General features: G+C 46.4%; 1 protein-coding gene across 2 annotated transcripts; it reads left to right on the top strand.

Moving 5' to 3' along the window:
* The first annotated feature begins 613 nt into the window (after positions 1-613).
* On the top strand, positions 614-4,462 carry Cxcr4 (C-X-C motif chemokine receptor 4). Of its 2 annotated transcripts, none has more exons than XM_057769863.1 (2): positions 614-705; positions 2,852-4,462. In XM_057769863.1, the coding sequence occupies exons 1-2, from the start codon at positions 685-687 to the stop codon at positions 3,893-3,895; spliced, it is 1,065 nt and encodes a 354-aa protein (XP_057625846.1). In that variant the 5' UTR covers positions 614-684; the 3' UTR covers positions 3,896-4,462. The 2 variants fall into 2 exon arrangements, with proteins under 2 accessions (XP_057625846.1, XP_057625847.1); XM_057769864.1 differs by having other exon boundaries at positions 614-699.
* Positions 4,463-18,967: the final 14,505 nt, after the last annotated feature.

An 18,967-nucleotide genomic window follows, 5' to 3' on the forward strand; every position in this document is an offset into this window, starting at 1 on the left:
ATTCTTCTTTACAATAAAGCACACTTTAATCACTTAAAAAAGTCTCTTTACGAATTGGTTGCCACTATTGTGAAATTTTCCCGGAGAGTATACCACTACCTCTCGAAGGGTTCGCAAGTGATTTCTGCTTATCTACATCTGATCCTGATGTCATTGCTGTGAATGTGCAGTAACACACACTTGCGTCCAGAAGAGCTTGGATAGTAGTAGCTCCTGACAGCTCACACCCTGGCCGGGCTTCCAACATTGCCGCCTGCTGGTTAGGTAGGCGCCCAGTTACTCCCCCACCCGACTCTAGTTTCAATGTCTCCATCCGTCTAGAATTGAGTCTAGAATCGTATCCACTTAGGCAAGGATGGATGCGCGACCCACAAAAACTCCCTGGCTGGCACCCTGCTTTCCCCAACTTCGAGAACATTATTTGGCCAGGCTCTGAACCCACAAGGCGACCTACAACAGACTAGCAGATTCTCAGACTTCTGAGTCCCAGAGCCTTGAGCCCCGCCCCCGCCAGGCTACTCCCGCCCAGTATAAACTGCGCATGCGCTGCCCCACGAGCGTGTTTTTATAAAAGTCCAGTTCGGGCCAGAAACTTCAATTTGTTACTTGGTGCAGCAGGTAGCGGTGACCCTCCGAGGCGTTCGGTGCTCCGGTAGCCACCACGGCTGGAGAGCGAGTGTTGCCATGGAAGGCATCAGTGTGAGTGTAAGTCCGTTGCATCCTACTTTGTAGTAAGCGTGCAAACTTAGAGCGTAGCCCCTCTAAGAACGGGTAGAAGCGACTAGAACCTTGGGGATGCCAGGGTCACGGAGAAGGAGCGCGGGAACTTGTGTGTGTGTGTGTGTGTGTGTGTGTGTGTGTGTGTGTGTGTGTGCATGGCTATAGGGAAAGGAATATGGAAATACTTTTCTCAGTAAATGGAGGGGCAGGGGCAGGGGGCGGTTGGGATGGAGCTTTCTGAAGCTGCTCCTGTTTCCCGCTTGAGTCCCGTGGCGCGCGCCGGCTTGCACGCTCTTTGAAAACGTCCTACTTTTTGTGCACACGGGCGGTGAGGGCTCGCGCTCTGCCCCAGGACTCAATCATCGTCTGGTACTAATGGGAAGAAGAGTTTCTTTGTATGAATGTAGAGAGACTGAAATGGGTACATATAGGCTGGGTTCCCAGGTCGACACTACATCCTGGGTTAACTTCGAGCAGAAGCATCCCGGAGCGTTTCTTGGAGTTAGGAGTGTGGTTGCAAAATTCCGTGTTGCGGACGGAGGTGCGCCAGCCTCCGGCGGGAAACGCTAACTAGCCTACCAAGTCGCTTGCCTAGGAGGGTCCAAACCACTGCAGCCGCGGGAAGGTGACCGAACCGCTTTGGGGTGGAGTAGCAGCGCTTTTGCGGGCATTCGAACTGCCGCTTCTCCGCGTTGGCAAACGAACTTCCCGAGGTCTGGGTTGCCTTTAGACTCGTTCACGAGAAAGGGGCATAAACCTGCACCATGCAGCTGCTGGTCGGGAGGTGTGCCCGGCGGGACCGTGGTTGGGGACAAGGAGGGCGTGTTGGAACCGCACCTGGGTTGCGCTGGGTGGCCGCAGGGATGAACAGGTGCAAGCCTGGAGACGGTTTGAGCCCCAGTGCAGAGTTTAACCGTCGGTGGTTTCCTGAGTCTTTTAAAACCCCCTCACTTAGGGAGGGTTTTGTTGTGTTTTTTTTTTTTTTTTCGTTTCCTCCCGCGGCGCGCAATTCAAAGGCGCTCGCGCTGAAGCCGCCCAATCTGTCGCCCGCACCCAGAGGGACGATCCTGGCGCGCAGCCAGGAGGAACCCCTGGAACCGCTGCCTCTTGGCCGTCGGCCTGGGTGTGGTGGGCTACAGCGCCAGCCCCTAGGTGGGTGACTCGGATCCCGGGTGTGCACGGTCTAGATCCCTCCAACTGCCTGCCTCGGACCCCAGTAGTCTAGCTGGGTCCACTGCAGGGTGGGAAAGGACAGGGTCAGTGAGGAAGTGAAACTTGGGGCGAAAACCACGGGGTGCAGACCCCGTGACTTTCCCCACCCAGGATAATGTGACTTTAACGTCCCAGATACACCCAGTGATAAACATGGGGGTGGCAAGAAAGACTTACCTTCCAGAGAAGCGCGGAGGTGGGGTGGGGTGGAGTAGGGTGCTGTTTGCTCCTTTTAAACACTCCCATGACCCTAAACTACCAAAGACTTTCGCATTATTTCTCTTTCTTCACTACCTGTGACTTGAAAAGCAGTGGTTTGTGTTTAGACAGACGTGAGAAAAACAGGGTTTTGGTCCTAAAAACGTTGAGTCTTTTGGGGGGGACCCCTACCGTCACGTTCTGCTTTCTTCCTTCCTCCTTTGCCTAATCTTCATGCATAAAATTAATCCCTTCGCCTCCTTCCACACAGACTTAACTCCACAGGGCTCGCCCTCACCCTGCAGCGCCTGGGAGTGACTTCTTTGTGTGAATGGAGTTTTTTTGTTTTGGTTTGGTTTGGGGTTTTACTTTTTTTTTTTTCTTGCCTCTCGTGGGCGGGAAGGAGAGTTATCCAGCACTAGGCTGTGAAACCCTTAGAATCTCAGCGTCCTTTTGTTCCCAACAAAGAGTCCTAATTGGTTCCACTAAAGAGGGGCCATAAGGATGTGAGCGTGGGGAAAGATGGAGAAACAGGTTGCTTGCAGGATTGCAGGTTCCCTCTCCGCACCTAAGGCACCAGCCCTTTGGAGCTTCCTGGGAAAGGCTGGGTTAAAACCCGCCTTAAAAAATGCTTGCTTTTTTTTAGGCACCCAAAACTTTAAACTTGGGAAAGGTTTGTTAACCTTGTAAGTGACGTGCCTGTCCCTGTTTTCTTTTGCAGATATATAATTCAGATAACTATTCTGAAGAACTAGGGTCGGGAGACTATGACTCCAACAAGGAGCCCTGCTTCCGGGATGAAAATGCCCATTTCAATAGGATCTTCCTACCCACTATCTACTTTATCATCTTCTTGACTGGCATAGTGGGCAATGGCTTGGTGATCCTGGTCATGGGTTACCAGAAGAAGCTCCGAAGCATGACTGACAAGTACAGGCTGCACCTGTCAGTGGCTGACCTCCTCTTTGTCATCACGCTTCCCTTCTGGGCAGTCGATGCCATTGCTGACTGGTACTTTGGAAAGTTTTTATGTAAGGCTGTCCATGTCATCTACACCGTCAACCTCTACAGCAGTGTCCTCATCCTGGCCTTCATCAGCCTGGACCGGTATCTTGCCATTGTCCATGCCACCAACAGTCAGAGGCCAAGGAAGCTGCTGGCGGAGAAGGCAGTCTACGTGGGCGTCTGGATCCCTGCTCTGCTGCTGACCATACCTGATTTCATCTTTGCTGACGTCAGTGAGGCAGATGACAGGTATATCTGTGACCGCCATTACCCTGATAGCCTGTGGTTAGTGGTGTTCCAGTTCCAGCACATCATGGTGGGTCTTATCCTGCCAGGCATCGTCATCCTATCCTGTTACTGCATTATCATCTCCAAACTGTCACACTCGAAGGGCCATCAGAAGCGCAAGGCCCTCAAGACGACAGTCATCCTCATCCTGGCTTTTTTTGCCTGCTGGCTACCGTACTACGTGGGAATCAGCATCGACTCCTTCATCCTTTTGGAGGTCATCAAGCAAGGGTGCGATTTCGAGAACATCGTGCACAAGTGGATCTCCATCACTGAGGCCCTAGCCTTCTTTCACTGCTGCCTGAACCCCATCCTCTACGCCTTCCTCGGAGCCAAATTCAAAACCTCTGCCCAGCACGCCCTCAATTCTATGAGCCGAGGCTCCAGCCTCAAGATCCTTTCCAAAGGAAAACGAGGTGGACACTCTTCTGTTTCCACAGAGTCAGAGTCCTCAAGTTTTCATTCCAGCTAACACTTATGAAAAGACATATATATATATATATATAATATATGATAAAGAACTTTTTATGTTACACATTTTTCTGATAGAAAAGACTGACCGATCTTGTACAGTTTTTTTTTATTGACTGTTGTTTATATCTGTTTAGTTTCCGTGAGATTTTTACTTAATTTATATAAATATTGGTTTTTGTTTGTTACGTGTGAATGGGTGTCCAGGCCTGTGGCCGAGTTCTTAGTGGCTGTGTGGCTGTGTGTAGGACTGTAGAGCTGTGCAGAGAAGAACTGAACATTCCAGAATGTGCGGTGGATCGAGTAAAGCTAGAAGTGACCCTCAGCTGTTGCTGCATAATCCCTCCCTTCCCGAGGAGCACGCCCCCACCTCGCCTCCCCCCTTCCCACCGCCGTTCTTAAGTTGTTTAGTTACGCTGTATGATTTTGAAAGAATGGCACTTAAAACCAAAGCCTGACATAGTTTAGAAATGCTGGCTTTTTCGTTTTTAAGAGTGACTTGATCAGCATCTACAAATGTACAGACTTGTATGTATTAAGTTGTTAATAAAACTCAGTGTTAAGCTTACTTGGCGTTGTGCTATGTTGTCATTTCTGCTGGCTATCAGGAAAAAATATGTTTGGAAAACACATTTTAAAAAAAAACCATTTACAGCACAGCAGAGATCCTCCTGGGTGTGTGTCTCTGTGGGCTCACATATGTGCACACGCATGATGCCTTTGGTGGTCAAGTCAACTTCAGATGTTCCTTGGGACCTAACACACCCTGGCTTTGTTTTTGTTGTTGTTTGTTTGTTTTTTGAGACAGGGTCTCTCACTGGGCTAGAACTGGATAAGTAAATAAGTAGACTAGGCTGGGTGCGCAAGCGCCAAAGACCCAGCTGTCTCCCCCACCCCCAAAAGGTGGGTCAAGACATGCACCACCATGCCCAGTTTTTTACTAGCCTTGAGGGGCTCATGTTTACACAGCGGACACTCCACTAACAGAGCCATCTCCCCAGCTGGTCCTAAGTGTTGTATAATGTTTTACTTTCTGTTTCTGGTATTACGTAACATTTATAAAGGAGGGAACTAAAGCATTGAAAGCTTAAGTAACTTGGTCTAAGGTGTGGGACAAGCCGCAGCGAGTATTTCAAAGTCTGTGTCAAGAAGTTGAAGCCTTACACTTTCAACTCATAGAAGCCTGGGCATATCTGTGCAGGGCCTTGCAGGACCCATTCCCATGAAGGACTAACTGCCTTTCAGAAAGATGTGTGCACATGAAGCGGGAAGGATACAGGATGCCGTTCACATTTCACTGCAGTTTTCCATCTGTCCCATCTGAAGGGAAGTCAGGCTAGGTGCAGTGGGTCATCTGGTATGAGTGGTATCCCTCCCTTTCTACTGAGGTGGGAACTAAGGCTCAGAGACTCAGTTTAACTTTTATTTTTAGTCGGCCCAACCCAAAGTTGATACCATTTATCCACCTTACCCTTTATTGTCCCCCAGAACACCTGGTCAGAGGTCAACCAAGTTGTGACTACAAAGCCAAAAGTGAATGTTTTCTTCATAAAATTAGCCATAACCAAAATACCCTCCTTGTAATATCTTCTATGCAAATCTCAGGACCTTTATACTGACTATCACAACACCTAGCATCTCCTGAGGGGCTCAACTAAAGCAGCTAAAGGTTAGTGCTAGTGTTTGTTTTTTTGTTTTTTGTTTTTTTTTTTTAGTATTCCAAGATGTATTGAAGCAAGCTCTCCTCCACTGCCCGATTTTGCACAAGATTTTAGGGCCTTATGTAATAACCTAGAGCTATTTACACTAATGTTGTGCAAGCCTCAAACTCTTGAGTAAATTGCAGGTCCGGTCTCCATTTAAAGATAACTTCTCATCTATCGTGGCTTTACCTCTCCTACTTTGAAGCACAAACAGGGTGCTGAAGGCATGCTCCCAGATAGTAAATGAGATATAATTAAGACAATATTTGGTCTCTTAGTAATTGTTTCTGGCACAGAAAATCTGTTTGGGAAGGAAAAATTGCAAGGCCTTATCTTTCTTAGGCAAATCACATTTGTTCAAGACAAATTATAGATCCTGTGAAGGGAAATAACTTAATTACTTAAAATAGAATCTAATTTAGCTGTACATTTTTTTTGCAGCAGCCTATGGGTCTGGGGTAATTCATGCCGGTATTCCTTTTCCACTTGAAGACACAATTAGATTTTCAGTAGGAAATTATCTTGAGGTTTCTTGCCTTCCTCTGGGGAGTCTTAATTGGATCACGCTTAGACATAGTTTTAGATGTGCCCACTGGAAGGCTTGGTCTTAAAGCTGTGACCATTGTGGCGGGCTTCACTCGAACCCGCTCTATAAATATTTATTCACTGGGAGACAATGGGAGAAATCCTTGGGAGGAATTCTTTTTCTTTTCTCATCTTAGCTTGAACCCGCCTCAGCCCGGATTCCTCTCCTTTGCCTTGGAGCCTCCACAAAAGGAACTCACTCGGAACAAAATTCCCAGCCTCGCCAGTCTTCATGGATGTTTCGTTCTCCCTGGGAACAAAGGCTGATAGCTCCTTCTCAAAAAAAAAAGAAAAGAAAGGGTTTAAAAACAAAACAACAACACCAAAAAAAGCGCTTTACCCCTCGCTTCCCCCAAAGGGTGCCCCCACCCCAAGTCATTCTCTGTCCCAGCTCTGTCATGATGAACTGCTCCAAAGCTGTCCCTGTGTCCTGGTCTGTCTGGCAATGTGAGGAAACCCAGTCCGGTGGCCAGCCCTCACATGAAGTGACTGATTGTTCCCTGAGCTCCTCCCCCATGAATGGGGCCCTTGAAGGTCAGTTGTGTAGCTGCAATGGAAGCTAAAATATTTAAATTGTATGCATGCTGCCAAGAATGGTATGAATATGACATCTGACTTACAAGTGACACCAGGTCTCTAACTGAGCAGGATCCTGGATGATTTTTAGCTGGAAAAAAAAAAAAAAAAAAAAACAGAAAACTTTTGTTTTCCTGAAATGCCACTAGGTGATCTATGTCCCTCGTCTGTGGCCTTCCCGGATCTCTCTCTCATAGTTATATTTGTGTGAACAGACTCATTCTAGGGTGCTCCTTTGGGAAAAAACAACTTTGCTTTTATAATTGAGCCAAGTGTCTGTGGGTTTTCTCCCATCTGATATTCAGATGCTAAATAAAGTCTCCACAGACAATTGGGCATTGTTGTTTAACACAATACTCATTTAGGAGAGTCAAAGACCCCTAGAGACAAAATTCAAGTTACCATAGAAAGTGACTCAGCACCCCTGCATTGCTTAGAAATGTGTTCTTCCAGCCTAGCATCCTAAGGATGCACCCATCTCAGGAGAAGCTCTCTTGCCAGTTAGCATTAAAGAAGTCCCCAAGAAACCATGAAGACATTCCCAAGAGCACAGCCTAAGAGGAATAGTGCTGTTCCGGGCTCAAAGTAATGGGAATGGATCCTTTAAAGGCAGTGGTCCTCAGTAGGGAGCTGTATCTCCCCAGATAACATTCTGGGAGGTTCTGGAAACAGTTCGGGTTATCCTACTGGAGGGAGCAGGAGCTGGGAGCTAAGACACCAGAGATGTTGCTGCAGATCTATGAAGCTCTCAGAATCAGCTGCCATGAAGAACTGGCCCAGAATATCAGTGGTTTTCCAACATGTGCCCCCTGCTCACCTCACACAGCCCTCTCCTCATGCACCTGTTTTCAGCCCCTTTTCTTCTCTCTTTAGAGAATCTTCATGTCCAGGCCAGGGAACTCTACTGTACTTCTCAGCTCCTGGTGCGTGAGTGCGGTCCCTGAAAGGATGACATACAGGGGACAGGACACGGTGATGGGGAGTCTCCGAGGTCTCCAACTGCCATCTAGGATTGACTCCTCTGAGCCAGCAATGTTACTGCTCCCTCACTCCTGACTCGATTTAAACCAACAGAGAATGAGCAGAACCAGCCCGCTCTTCCACTGACCACCATTGACACATATTCATTTTAAGTGAGTTCTGTTAAGTCTGGCAGTTAAAACCTTATCATTCCTCTGGGCAAACCAAACCAAACCAAACCAACCGAGCAAACAAACAAAAACACAGGGAAGGGAAAAAAAAAAACGCTTTTCAACTGAAAATGCCTGCTCACTGCAGCTTGACCAAGTTGAGGGGTCCGCTCTGTGAAGAAACCACACAGGGGGAAAGAATTTTTCAAAACCAAATAAACAAGGGTGTTCAACCAAAGCATGCCAGGTGCTGAGTGTTTATCTGGCAGAGCCAGCGTCTGATTAAGTTGATTTACATACTGCAATTCAACTAACCAGAACCCAACTCATCAACACTCTTCATTAAAGAAAATGACTTCCTCATATGGGACCCCAGAAGAAAGAAAGCCATACATGTTGAGAGCCACTGAATCCCAGGTGTTCTCTTACTCGGGACACAAGAGCCGCACCAGTTAGACGACTCCATTGTCATTTTCAGGAGCAGACACTGCAGAAGAAGTTAAACTATCGGCTATTTTCTTTCTACTCTACGTAGTAAAGATGATGGTGAAACTGAACCTCCATGTTCAGCATATTCTCAAATCTCATAATACTCAGTATCTCTCTCTGTCTCTCTGTCTGTCTCTCTCCCTCTCTACGTCTCTGTCTCTGTCTCTCTCATACACACACACACACACACACACATTTGTGTGTTTTGAGATAGAGTCTCATGTAGTCCAGTCTAGCCTCGCGTTAATCAAGGCTGAGCTCTATCTCCTCCGTTTTGGAATTATAGATTCAAACCACTCTGCCCCATTCATGTGTGCTGGGATCCATACCCGGGGTTTTCTGCATACTAGGCAAGCACTCTTCTGACTGAACCACACCCCAGCCTTATTAATCCAAATCTACCTTTGCTCTATCCCTCCAGTCCTAGATGCTAGCAATAACAGTTACCACCGCTCGCCAACAACACTCACCAAGGGACTTGGATTATTTCCTTCTTACAGAAGCTCTGTACAGGAGAAACTATTGCTGTAATATAGACAGAGAAACAGAATGATGGAACTCTGTCGAGAGCCCAGTGTCACATATTTTAATGAAAGCTGAAACCTGGATTTGAACAAGACAGACTAACCCACAACGAGCCTTCTTCATCGCTTCGGGGACTTCTTTCTTTCTCCTGATGTCATTCGGTATTCAAGGAACTGACCATGAGATCAAATAGATTGTTTATAGAGCTAAATGTCTGGTAGGTGGGGCACATATGGAACCCCAGCGCTTCAGAGGAGGCAAGAGGATTAGTGTTCAAGACCAGACTGGGTTACATAAGACCCTGTCTCAAAACAATAAAAAAACAACAGATCATTCATGCTCTTTGACAGCCTTCAGGTTTAAACAGTAGACATTTACCTGGTCTTGCGCTTTTAAAGTTTATTTCTAGCTTATTTTATTTCATGTGTACTAGTGTCTTGCCTGCCTGTGTATCTGTGCACAACATGGACATACTGCCCTCAGAGGTCAGAATAGGGTTTTGGCTCCCCTGGGACAGTAGTTGCAGACAGTGTGAACTGCCATGTGGATGCTGAGAATTGAACCTAGGTCCTCTGGAAGGTCAGTCAGTGCTCTGAACTGCTGAGCCATCACTCCAGCTCCCTAGTTTTATTTTTTAAAGCAGCAAAGCAAATGCTAACATTTTAGAAAGATTTTCACTATTGCTTCTTGTCACACAATGGGCTTCAATTTAACCTGGTGCACTGTGCCTGGCATATGGTAGGTGTGCACTGATGCATTGGCCAATGAGCAAAAGAATGGTCACAATAGATTTCTACTTGTGAGAGCACGCCATTCTCCAGGCAGTGATTAACGCTTGCTTGTGTGATCTGATTTCTTCCCATCCGTCATCTCTCCTACTCATTCATATTGACTGAGCAGTGCATTGAACCACACTCTCAATGAGACAGATGTAACAGCTGCTCCCAGTGGAGAGGACACTGGTTAGCCATCAGGACACGCTGGAAAGTTCTCTAAAGCACTCTCTGACTGTCCTACCTTAAACGTTTTAAGAAAGGAAGCTTCCATCCAGCTGTGCTGGTATACACTGATCACCAACTTGACAAAACCTAAACTCACCAGGAGACAGGCCTCTAGACTGCTTAACTAAAGTGGAAAGATCCTCCCTAAATGTGGGCAGCACCATCCCATGGGCTGGGGTCTTGGACGCCAGACAAAGGAGAGAGTGAGTTGAGCATCTGCATCCATTCGTCTCTGCTTCCTGACTGCAGATGTCGCATGGTCAGTGACCTCAAGATCCATGCCTTCCTCGCCGTGGCTGACTGCATCCTCAAACTGTGAGCCAAAATAATTCCTTCCTTCCTTCTGTTGCTTTTGTCAGGTATTTTTGTCGCATTAATGAAACCAGAAATGAATACGCCAACCTTCAACCTTCCTACTGCAATCCACCCTCTGCATCCTACACACTAGGCCACAGGAATGGCGGTATTCTTCCATACCTATGAGGCCCATAGCTACAGACTCAAGCAACTGCATCTTAAATATTCAAACAACCTAGTGAGGTGCATATTGGGTAAAGATGATTGCTGTCAAGCCCAACAATCTGGGTTCAATCTCCAGAACCCCTTAATGGAAGGTGAGTACCAACTCTTGCAAGTTGACCTCTAACCTCCACATGTGTTACAGCACACATACATATATACATACAAATTAATAAATAAATGTAGTAATAAATTAAGTATTCCCCCAAATAATAACATTCATGGACATAGCTTCTCTATTAAATGGTGTGTTATAAAGAACCCCAAGATGATTTACTGTAGAAGGAAAGATGGGTGTAGGTTAAAAACAAGTACTACATCAATTGACATAAGAGACTTGAGAAGCCATGGATTAGGGTGTCCATCCTGAAGCCATATTCCAGTTGATTGCAGGAAGGACTAGACTTAATACCTTCTCCATCTTCTGCTCATCTTATTGAAGTGGCACGGATCCAGGCTGCCTCCCGAAGTAGAATGAGACAAACTGATTCCAATCCTGTTTCCTTTCTCCTTAGCCAGTCCTGGGAAGCTAGTCATGCCTTGAAGATAAGAGCAGAAGTTGTGCCAGATCCTGAGATATGGGAACATGCCCCCTTCAGACTTCTGTCCACAGGAAACAACTTGTTAGGCCCTGGGGACTGAAGAAGGAAATGGAGACCATCTCTTTGGGCCATAGCCAACTTCCTTTGGGTCCTATCAGTCTGAGTAAGCTTTTCCATCTTAAATTCTTAACATATGAAGTCTGATCCACGTAAGCTCATGTGAACAAAAGGCTTTGGGAAAGTGAAAAGTGGCCACTGCACACGGCACCAAGATTCTTTTAAAACGAATTTTACTTTTCAACTAATTTTGTGTTCTGAATGCTAAGACCTTTACAGTCTGACGTCATTAATTAATACTCGGCTTTCCTAGTGCTATGCCAATGCTGGCTAACCTCTGCTCTTGTGACAAGAAAACACCTACCGATGACACAGAGTAACCGAACGCGGCCCTCTTCCTAGAAAACCTCATTTATAGAAGCTGAGACTTGAGTTTCACAGCCTCTTCTTGTCATAAAATATGTCTTTCTTTTTACTTTTTTGTCTTTAAAAACTTAAAAATATAAAAACTGGATCTGGAGAGATGACTTAGCTGGTAAAGTGCTTGCTACACAAGCATAGGGGTCTGAATTGGGATCTTCAGCAGTCACACTGAAAGTCAGTTACAGTGTCGTGTGCCTGTAATTCCAGCACCAGGAGGGAGAGTTAGGAGGTCCCTTGGGCTTGCTGGCAGCCAGTCTAGCCAATGGGTGAGTGTCAGGCTCACAGGGAGACCCTAGAGAGTTGAAGAACAGTAGAGGAAGACCCTCAGTGGGGACCTCTGACCTCTGAGTGTGCAGGCACAGTCCGTGTACCCACAAACATGTGTGCACACACACAAATGTATTGGTTGACTGCTGTGTGATTCATTTTTTTATATATGTAAAAGTCGTTCTTTGATTTCAGGCTATAAGAAGCAGGTTCCAAGTTGGAGCTGGTCTGAACACGATCATCTGTTGATTCCTGGTTTAGATGATACTTTAAGGCCAATAGAAATTCAATATGTTCAGACAAAGAAGTATAACTGTAAATGCTGGTCTGTTTACGCTTTAAGCTCCAGGCACTCAAGACCCCATAAAAATAATAACTTTCCATTTATGAAGCTTGTTAGTTTTAAAAGATAACACAGTTGGTAAAGTGTTTGCCATTCCAGCAGAGGACCTGAGTTAGATTCCCCAGAATCTACATTTTAAAAAAAAAAGTCTAAGCTTGGTTGCCTGTACTTATAATCCCTATACTGGGAAGGAAGAGAAGGCCAGTCTTGTCTATTTGATGAGTTCCTGGCCAGCGACAAACTCTGTCAGCTCCTGAAGGATAACACTGAAGTTGACTTCTGAGCTCCACATATACATGTACACGTAAGCAACCCCACACACTCACACATGGACACCCACACAAAGGAACACATACTTATGTGTGTGCGCACACACACACACACACACACACACACACTTTGCCATTCCGAAAAGTTTCCACAGTGAGACCCTCAAGGTGGGTCTGTGAGCCAGGTTGCCATGGCAGCTTGCACTGAGATAGCTGACGGTTTTCTCCCCCCATCCCCGCCTGCATTGAGACAACTGACCCCCCCACACACACACCGCCTGCATTGAGATAGCTGACCCCCCCACCGCCTGCATTGAGACAGCTGACCCCCACCACCACCTGCACTGAAACAGCTGACTGGCTGTCTTCTCCTCCTCCATGCAGCTGCACCCCCCCACTGTAAAGGTGCTGGGGAAAGCATCCTGCATCCCTAATAAAAAGCCATCGAAGCACACTGCCTAACCATCCCCAGGTTAATCCACAAGCTCGGCTCCTCCGCGGCGATAATCACCAGTCACAACTTTTGGCAGAGACTCCCCAGAGGGTCAGTGAGGAAGACAAAAGGAAAAGCTATAATCCCTGGTGATGAATAGTGTTTCCCAGCCACAAGCTGAGCCACAAAAGTCCAAGCAAAGGCAATGATGCAGACAGAACTTTTGGATCTGACTCCAGTTTAGCGGGAGGTGGGGTTGGGGAGAAGAATTCTATTTTCTTTTAGCTTTCAGTGCCTCGTGGAAAAGTCAAAATTAATCTCCAAAGGACTGCCATGGTCGTGTCTCTGACTAAAAGTGTCTCCAGGCAAACTTTATTACCTCTAGAACATTCTCCCTAAGGTGAGAGATAGGCCCAACGTCCATCATGGAAGAAAAGACAGAAGAGGCTGAGGAAACATAAGTGTAGTCTGCATCACTGGGTCCTCTGTTGTAACTCTGTGACCGAGAGGGGAAATTGTAAGCTCAGTGACTGCAGCCCAAAGCAAAGCAAGGCTAGCCACCGCCACCTGGAGCGATGATCTGAGCCACTTCATCATCAGTAAGCAGCGGAAAGGAAAAGGCATAAAACAGGAGAGGGGCTGAGGAGACAGTCAAGTGGTAAAGTCCGTGCAAGTGTGAGGACCTGAATTCTGATTCCCAGCACCCACATAAAAGCCAAGCATACAGCACAGGTCTCCAAAGCCAGTACTGAGAAGGTGAAGATCACAGGGCCCCTGGAGCTTATTGGCCAGCTAGCCTAGGCAAACCAACAAGATCCAGGCTCAGGGAGAGACCCTGGCTCAAAACACAAGGCAAAGAGCAATCGAGGAAGACATTTGGCACCAACCACTGACCTTCACACAAGTAAACGTGTACTTGTGCACACGTGTGCGCACACACAAGCACACATTGTAAAAGATACAGAGAGAAGATTCACAAAAGGGGAAATAAAATTGATAAGCAAAACCAGGAAGAAATGTTCTACCTCACCAGCAACCAAATTAATAAAATTCAAAACCACAACGTGCTGCTTCTCGTGTGTCAGACTTGCAAACATTTTCAAAGAAGCAATGGCCACAGTGCAGGGTACAGTGTCCCACACACCAGTGGGTACAACTGGGCAGGCGAAAGCTGGCCAATCCCTGACAAAGCCACAGGCAACTGCCCAGATGCCCCCACGCTTGTCCCTCTGACCCCAAGAAGCCATGACTGGACAACTGGAAAGGAACTTCAACTATCTAGTGGCAAAATCAGGATAAAGAGGCAATGGAGACATGGCTCTATAGTTAAGAACCTTTGCTGTTCTTTCAGAGGATTCAAATGAAGTTCCCAGAACCCATGTGGGGCTACTCACAGCTGCCTGTAACTCTGACTGCAGGGAATCTGATGTCCTCTTCTGACCTCCACATGAAGCTGTAGTCAGGAGCACATATGCATTACACAGACACAGACAAACACATACATCTAAAAATATTGGATAAAAATTAGAATTAAGGAGACTATGGTGAATATACACAATGGAATATTAACTAGCTTCTTTATTTTCTTTATTATATTTATTTACTGTGTGTGTGTATGTATGTGTGGGGTTTTTTTGTGGGTGTGCCACTGTGTGAGTGTGGAGGCCAGAGGACCACTTGGAGGTCAGTTCTCTACTTCCCTCATGAAGCCAACTTCTTAAGAAAGTGTCTAGGATGTATGAAATGAAAGACAGAAGTAACTTACACGATAGTACATGATAGCTAATTGTAATTTTTTAAAGTCATAACCTTATGACTCCATTTCTTTTGGGAACAGGGTCTCATGTAGTCCAGACCAACCTTGGACTACTTGCTAGTAAGCTGAGTGTGCTGGATATTTTTATGTCCACTTAACTCAAACTAGAGTCATCCAAGAGGAGGAGGGACCTACAACCCCCTCCTCCCCCACCCGCCCCGCAAAAAAAAAGCCTCCTTGAGATTGGGTTGTAGTCAAGCCTGTGAGGCATTTTCTTAATTAGTGATTTATGATGGAGGGCCCAGCCCATTGTGGGTGGTGCCACCCCTGAGCTGGTCATCCTGGAGTCTGGAAGAAAGCAGGCTGAGCAAGCCATGAGAAGCAAGCCAGTAAGCAGCACCCCTCCATGGCCCTGCATCAGCTCCTGTTCCACTTCCTGCCCTCTTTGAGGGCGGGGAGGAAAAATATTTAAAAGCCCTTCAGCTGTTTTCCATTCTACGGGTTCTCCACAATGTGAGTTCACTTTACTTCCTTTGTTTCTTAATTGCCACTGGGGTGTGTGTGTGTGTGTGATGTGTTTTGTGAACATGTGTGATGGGTGTGCATGCACATATGCATGTACACGTGTATGGAGCCCAAAGGTTAATGTTGAATGTCTTCCTCTATCACTTTCCACTTTAGCTTTTGAGACAAAGTCTCTTCCTGAATCCAGAGTTCATTTTTAAGTAAGATGAGGGCCAAAGAAGATGCTAGCTAAATGGGTTTCAAGCTGAAATAGACATTTGTAGAATATTTAAGGAAGAGACTATTAGACATACAGATCACCGTCAGGATATTCAGAACCTAGTGACAGAATCCACCACCTGCAGATACAGCACCATTACATCCCTAGATATTGGGAAAGAACCTCAAGAATCCCCAAAGTACAAGAGAATGAACCTCGGGGCTATGTGACAGTAGCCATAGGCTAACAGAGTGGCCGGTACTGAACTGACACCTCGTCATAGCATCAGGTTTATAAGACCAGCCCAGTGAAGCTTTTGTGGGGACAATGCAGATCTGAGGTCACTCAAAAGCCTTCTACATAGAGGTCTGGACTTCCTAAATCCATTGGGAAGTAAACATACTATAGAAAAGAAATCTTTGAAAGATCTAGGCATTCACAGGCAACAGCAATTGTCCAGAGCCTGAATCCGGGACAGTGTGTAAGTGGCCAATTCTAAATATTCCACACTTGTATTGTATTGGAAAGGAAGTGTCATGTTGGGGAAGAACTTCCTACATTCGAATAAGTCCCCCCAACTACAGTAGCATGCAACAATGATAGTTTGGCCTATCACGTGATGCAGGCTCTAGGGTGGGAAACGCCAGCCAAGAAGACCAAAGTTCACCCTTACAGAGAGAGGAGATACTGCAACCTTGGGCATCACAGAGAAAACAAAGAAGAGAGAAGAAAAGATAGCATTTTCCTCCTAAGGTCAAAACTAAATGGGTAGATTGGCAAACAACTTATTTATTAGCTTTAATTAGCATTCTGGGAAGCAGGTGATCTCACCATCAATACAAAGTCCACTCCGAGAAAGCATATGGACTGGAGACATGGCTCGGTCAGTAAAATGCTTGCAAGTGCAAGTGTGATGACCGAAGTTCGATCCTCAGAGCCTGCATTAAAGCATCTGGGTGTACTGCAGCGCATTTGTAACCCCAGCACTTGGGAGATGGAGGTGGGGGTCACCTAGGCTTGAGGGTGAGTCTCAGGCCAACAAGAGACCTGGTCTGAAAATTCAAGGTGGCTAGCGCTCAGGGAATGATACAGAGGTTGTCCTCTGGCCCCACATGCACACAAACACACGTGTGTTTTCATGGTGAGGATGTCACGTGGTTTGATTTAGATCTGAAAGCTATGGGACACTGAGATCTACACTGCTGCTTTCGATCCATGGTCTTTTTTTTTTTTTTTTTTTTGGTTTTTCGAGACAGGGTTTCTCTGTGGTTTTGGAGCCTGTCCTGGAACTAGCTCTTGTAGACCAGGCTGGCCTCGAACTCACAGAGATCCGCCTGCCTCTGCCTCCCAAGTGCTGGGATTAAAGGCGTGCGCCATCACCGCCCGGCTCGATCCATGGTCTTTTCTATCTCGAAAAAGACTTTTAAAAAGTCAAATGTCACATGAGCTATAAAACAGACAATGTCTCCAGATTTACTTGCTGATGTTCTCTTTCTTCCTGTGGTTCAGACCCAGTGTGTCAGAACAGATCCAAACACCTTCTCCTGGCCACCAAACCTTCTGAAGCTTCTTGTGTGAAACCTGGAAGACCCTCATGGCAATTTTCTGTCCTTCTTCCATGTCCACCCCAGCTGAATGAGCCAGGCAGGGAGAATCTATGCAGATTACCTAGCTCATTTGACCTCATCCCATGTCCCTGCCACAGAGACTGGGCCACACACAGGCTCTGTCCGCTGGAACTGTAGCTGATAGTACAAACAAACGTGAAGAGTATTTCCTCACCGTGTTTCATAAGGTGTGAACTTCTCCCTTGTGAAAGTTTCCTGTGCTCCTCAGGTCTCCTTTCCCCAGATTCTCAAATCGGTGTGTAGGTGTGCTTGTGGTCTCAGGGTCCTGCTCCTCATCTCCACTTCTGGTGTGTGTGTGCGTGTATGTGTGCATGTGTTTACGTGTGTGTACATGCGTGTGCATGTGTGTATGTATGTACATGTGTGTGAGTGTGTGTATGTGGGTGTGCATCGTGTACATGTGTGTGCATCGTGTACATGTGTATGTGTGTGCGAGTGTGTATATGTGTGTGTGCATGCATGTGTGCATGCGTGTACGTGTGCGCAGGTGTGGTCACATCCCAGCAGTGGGAGCACTTGCAGAGGCCAGAACAGGAGTACTACTGGGCACTGTCCTTCACTGCTCTTCTCAAGCTCTGGGGATCTGTTTGTCTCTACCCACAATGTTGGGATCACAGGCATGGACACCCATGCCCAGTCTTTTATGTAAGTGCTAGGAATTAGAACTCCATTCTTCATGTTTGCAAAACAAGTGCTCTTTACCCACTGAACTAATCCCCAGCCCCAATATTCTGTTCTTTAATTGGCTACAGCTGCCTAATCAGAAAATGAGAGAGAGAGAAAATAAACTGATATCAATGCCGATCTTCAAATAAGGTCTTATGTGGGACTAGGAGCTGGGGACACAGCTCAGTTGGTAGAGTGCTTGTCTAGCATGCACAAAGCCCTGGGTTCAGGCCCCAACACGGCCCACTTCAGGCGTGGTGGCTAACAGCTGTGCCTAACACTGGAGAGGTGGAGACAATAAGATAAGACATTCAAGGCATTCAAGGTCATCTCCGGGCTCACAGCAAAGAACAGTGCAGTCTGGGCTATAGGAGACGTTGTCTCAAATCTTTCTCACTCACACATACACTCACACGTATGCACACACACACACACACACACGTCTTTTGGACACGATAAGACCGGTGCACTCATGAACTTAACAGCAGCTACACAGGATTTTTTTTTCCACAAGATCAGTCTGCACATGAACAGGCCAGTTAACAATCCAGCCCAGCATAGGAAGGGACTTGGAGTTAAGGAACTGTTGACTGTTGGTGATTTCTAGTGGAGGGATAGTTTCCTTTAATGCCCCAAGTTGGTCAACTAATGGAAAGCCCATACCCATGCGTATAGAGGCAATGCAGATTGAACTAAGTAAGTTATCAAAAAAAAAAAAGAACATGTACTTTGGAGAGAGAGGTGGGGGGACATTCAGGAGGCATTAGAGAGGGAGATAGGAAGTAAATATGCTTAAAAATGTTTTCGGTATAAATTTTACAAAGAATAAAATTTTTAATTTTACACTAAAAATTAAAGGAATAGATTTCTGTGAAATACAATTAGAAAGTGGAGGAAGAGGAGACGAAGCTGATGGCAGAAAATAAATAGGAGCCAGCATGACAAAGTAGGAAGGAACAGATGTGGAGACATCAAAACAGCAGCATATGAGGCAATGAGCTCAGAGGGTCTGGAGAAAGTGGACTAGAAAGGAGTCCACTGTTGTATCTGAAGACCGGTCAGATAGAGCAAGTGGTGTGAGGTGAGGCTGAGGGGAGAACGTGGGACTGGGTCTTGGAGGACCTTGTTTAGGATGCTGGGAACACTCCTGAAAAGGCAGGCGGCATGATGCATTCAAGTCTCTGTCTGTGGTCAGGACAAGACTGGGTGGGGTCAAAACCAGATTAAAGATGGCCATCAGAGATACCCCACTAGCTATATCTGAGTTTGGCTTGTGGGTGTTTGTGAGGTAGACCTTTTAGGTATAACTGACAGGATGTGGAGATAAACAGGCTTCTGACTTAAGAAATTAGGTGGCAGTCTGGAAGGCTGGCTCAGAGGTTAAGAGTGCTTACTGCTCTTGCAGAGGAACAGAGTTCAGTTACCAACACCCACTTC

This window comes from Chionomys nivalis, chromosome 5 (assembly GCF_950005125.1).
Source record: "Chionomys nivalis chromosome 5, mChiNiv1.1, whole genome shotgun sequence".
Taxonomy (NCBI): domain Eukaryota; kingdom Metazoa; phylum Chordata; class Mammalia; order Rodentia; family Cricetidae; genus Chionomys; species Chionomys nivalis.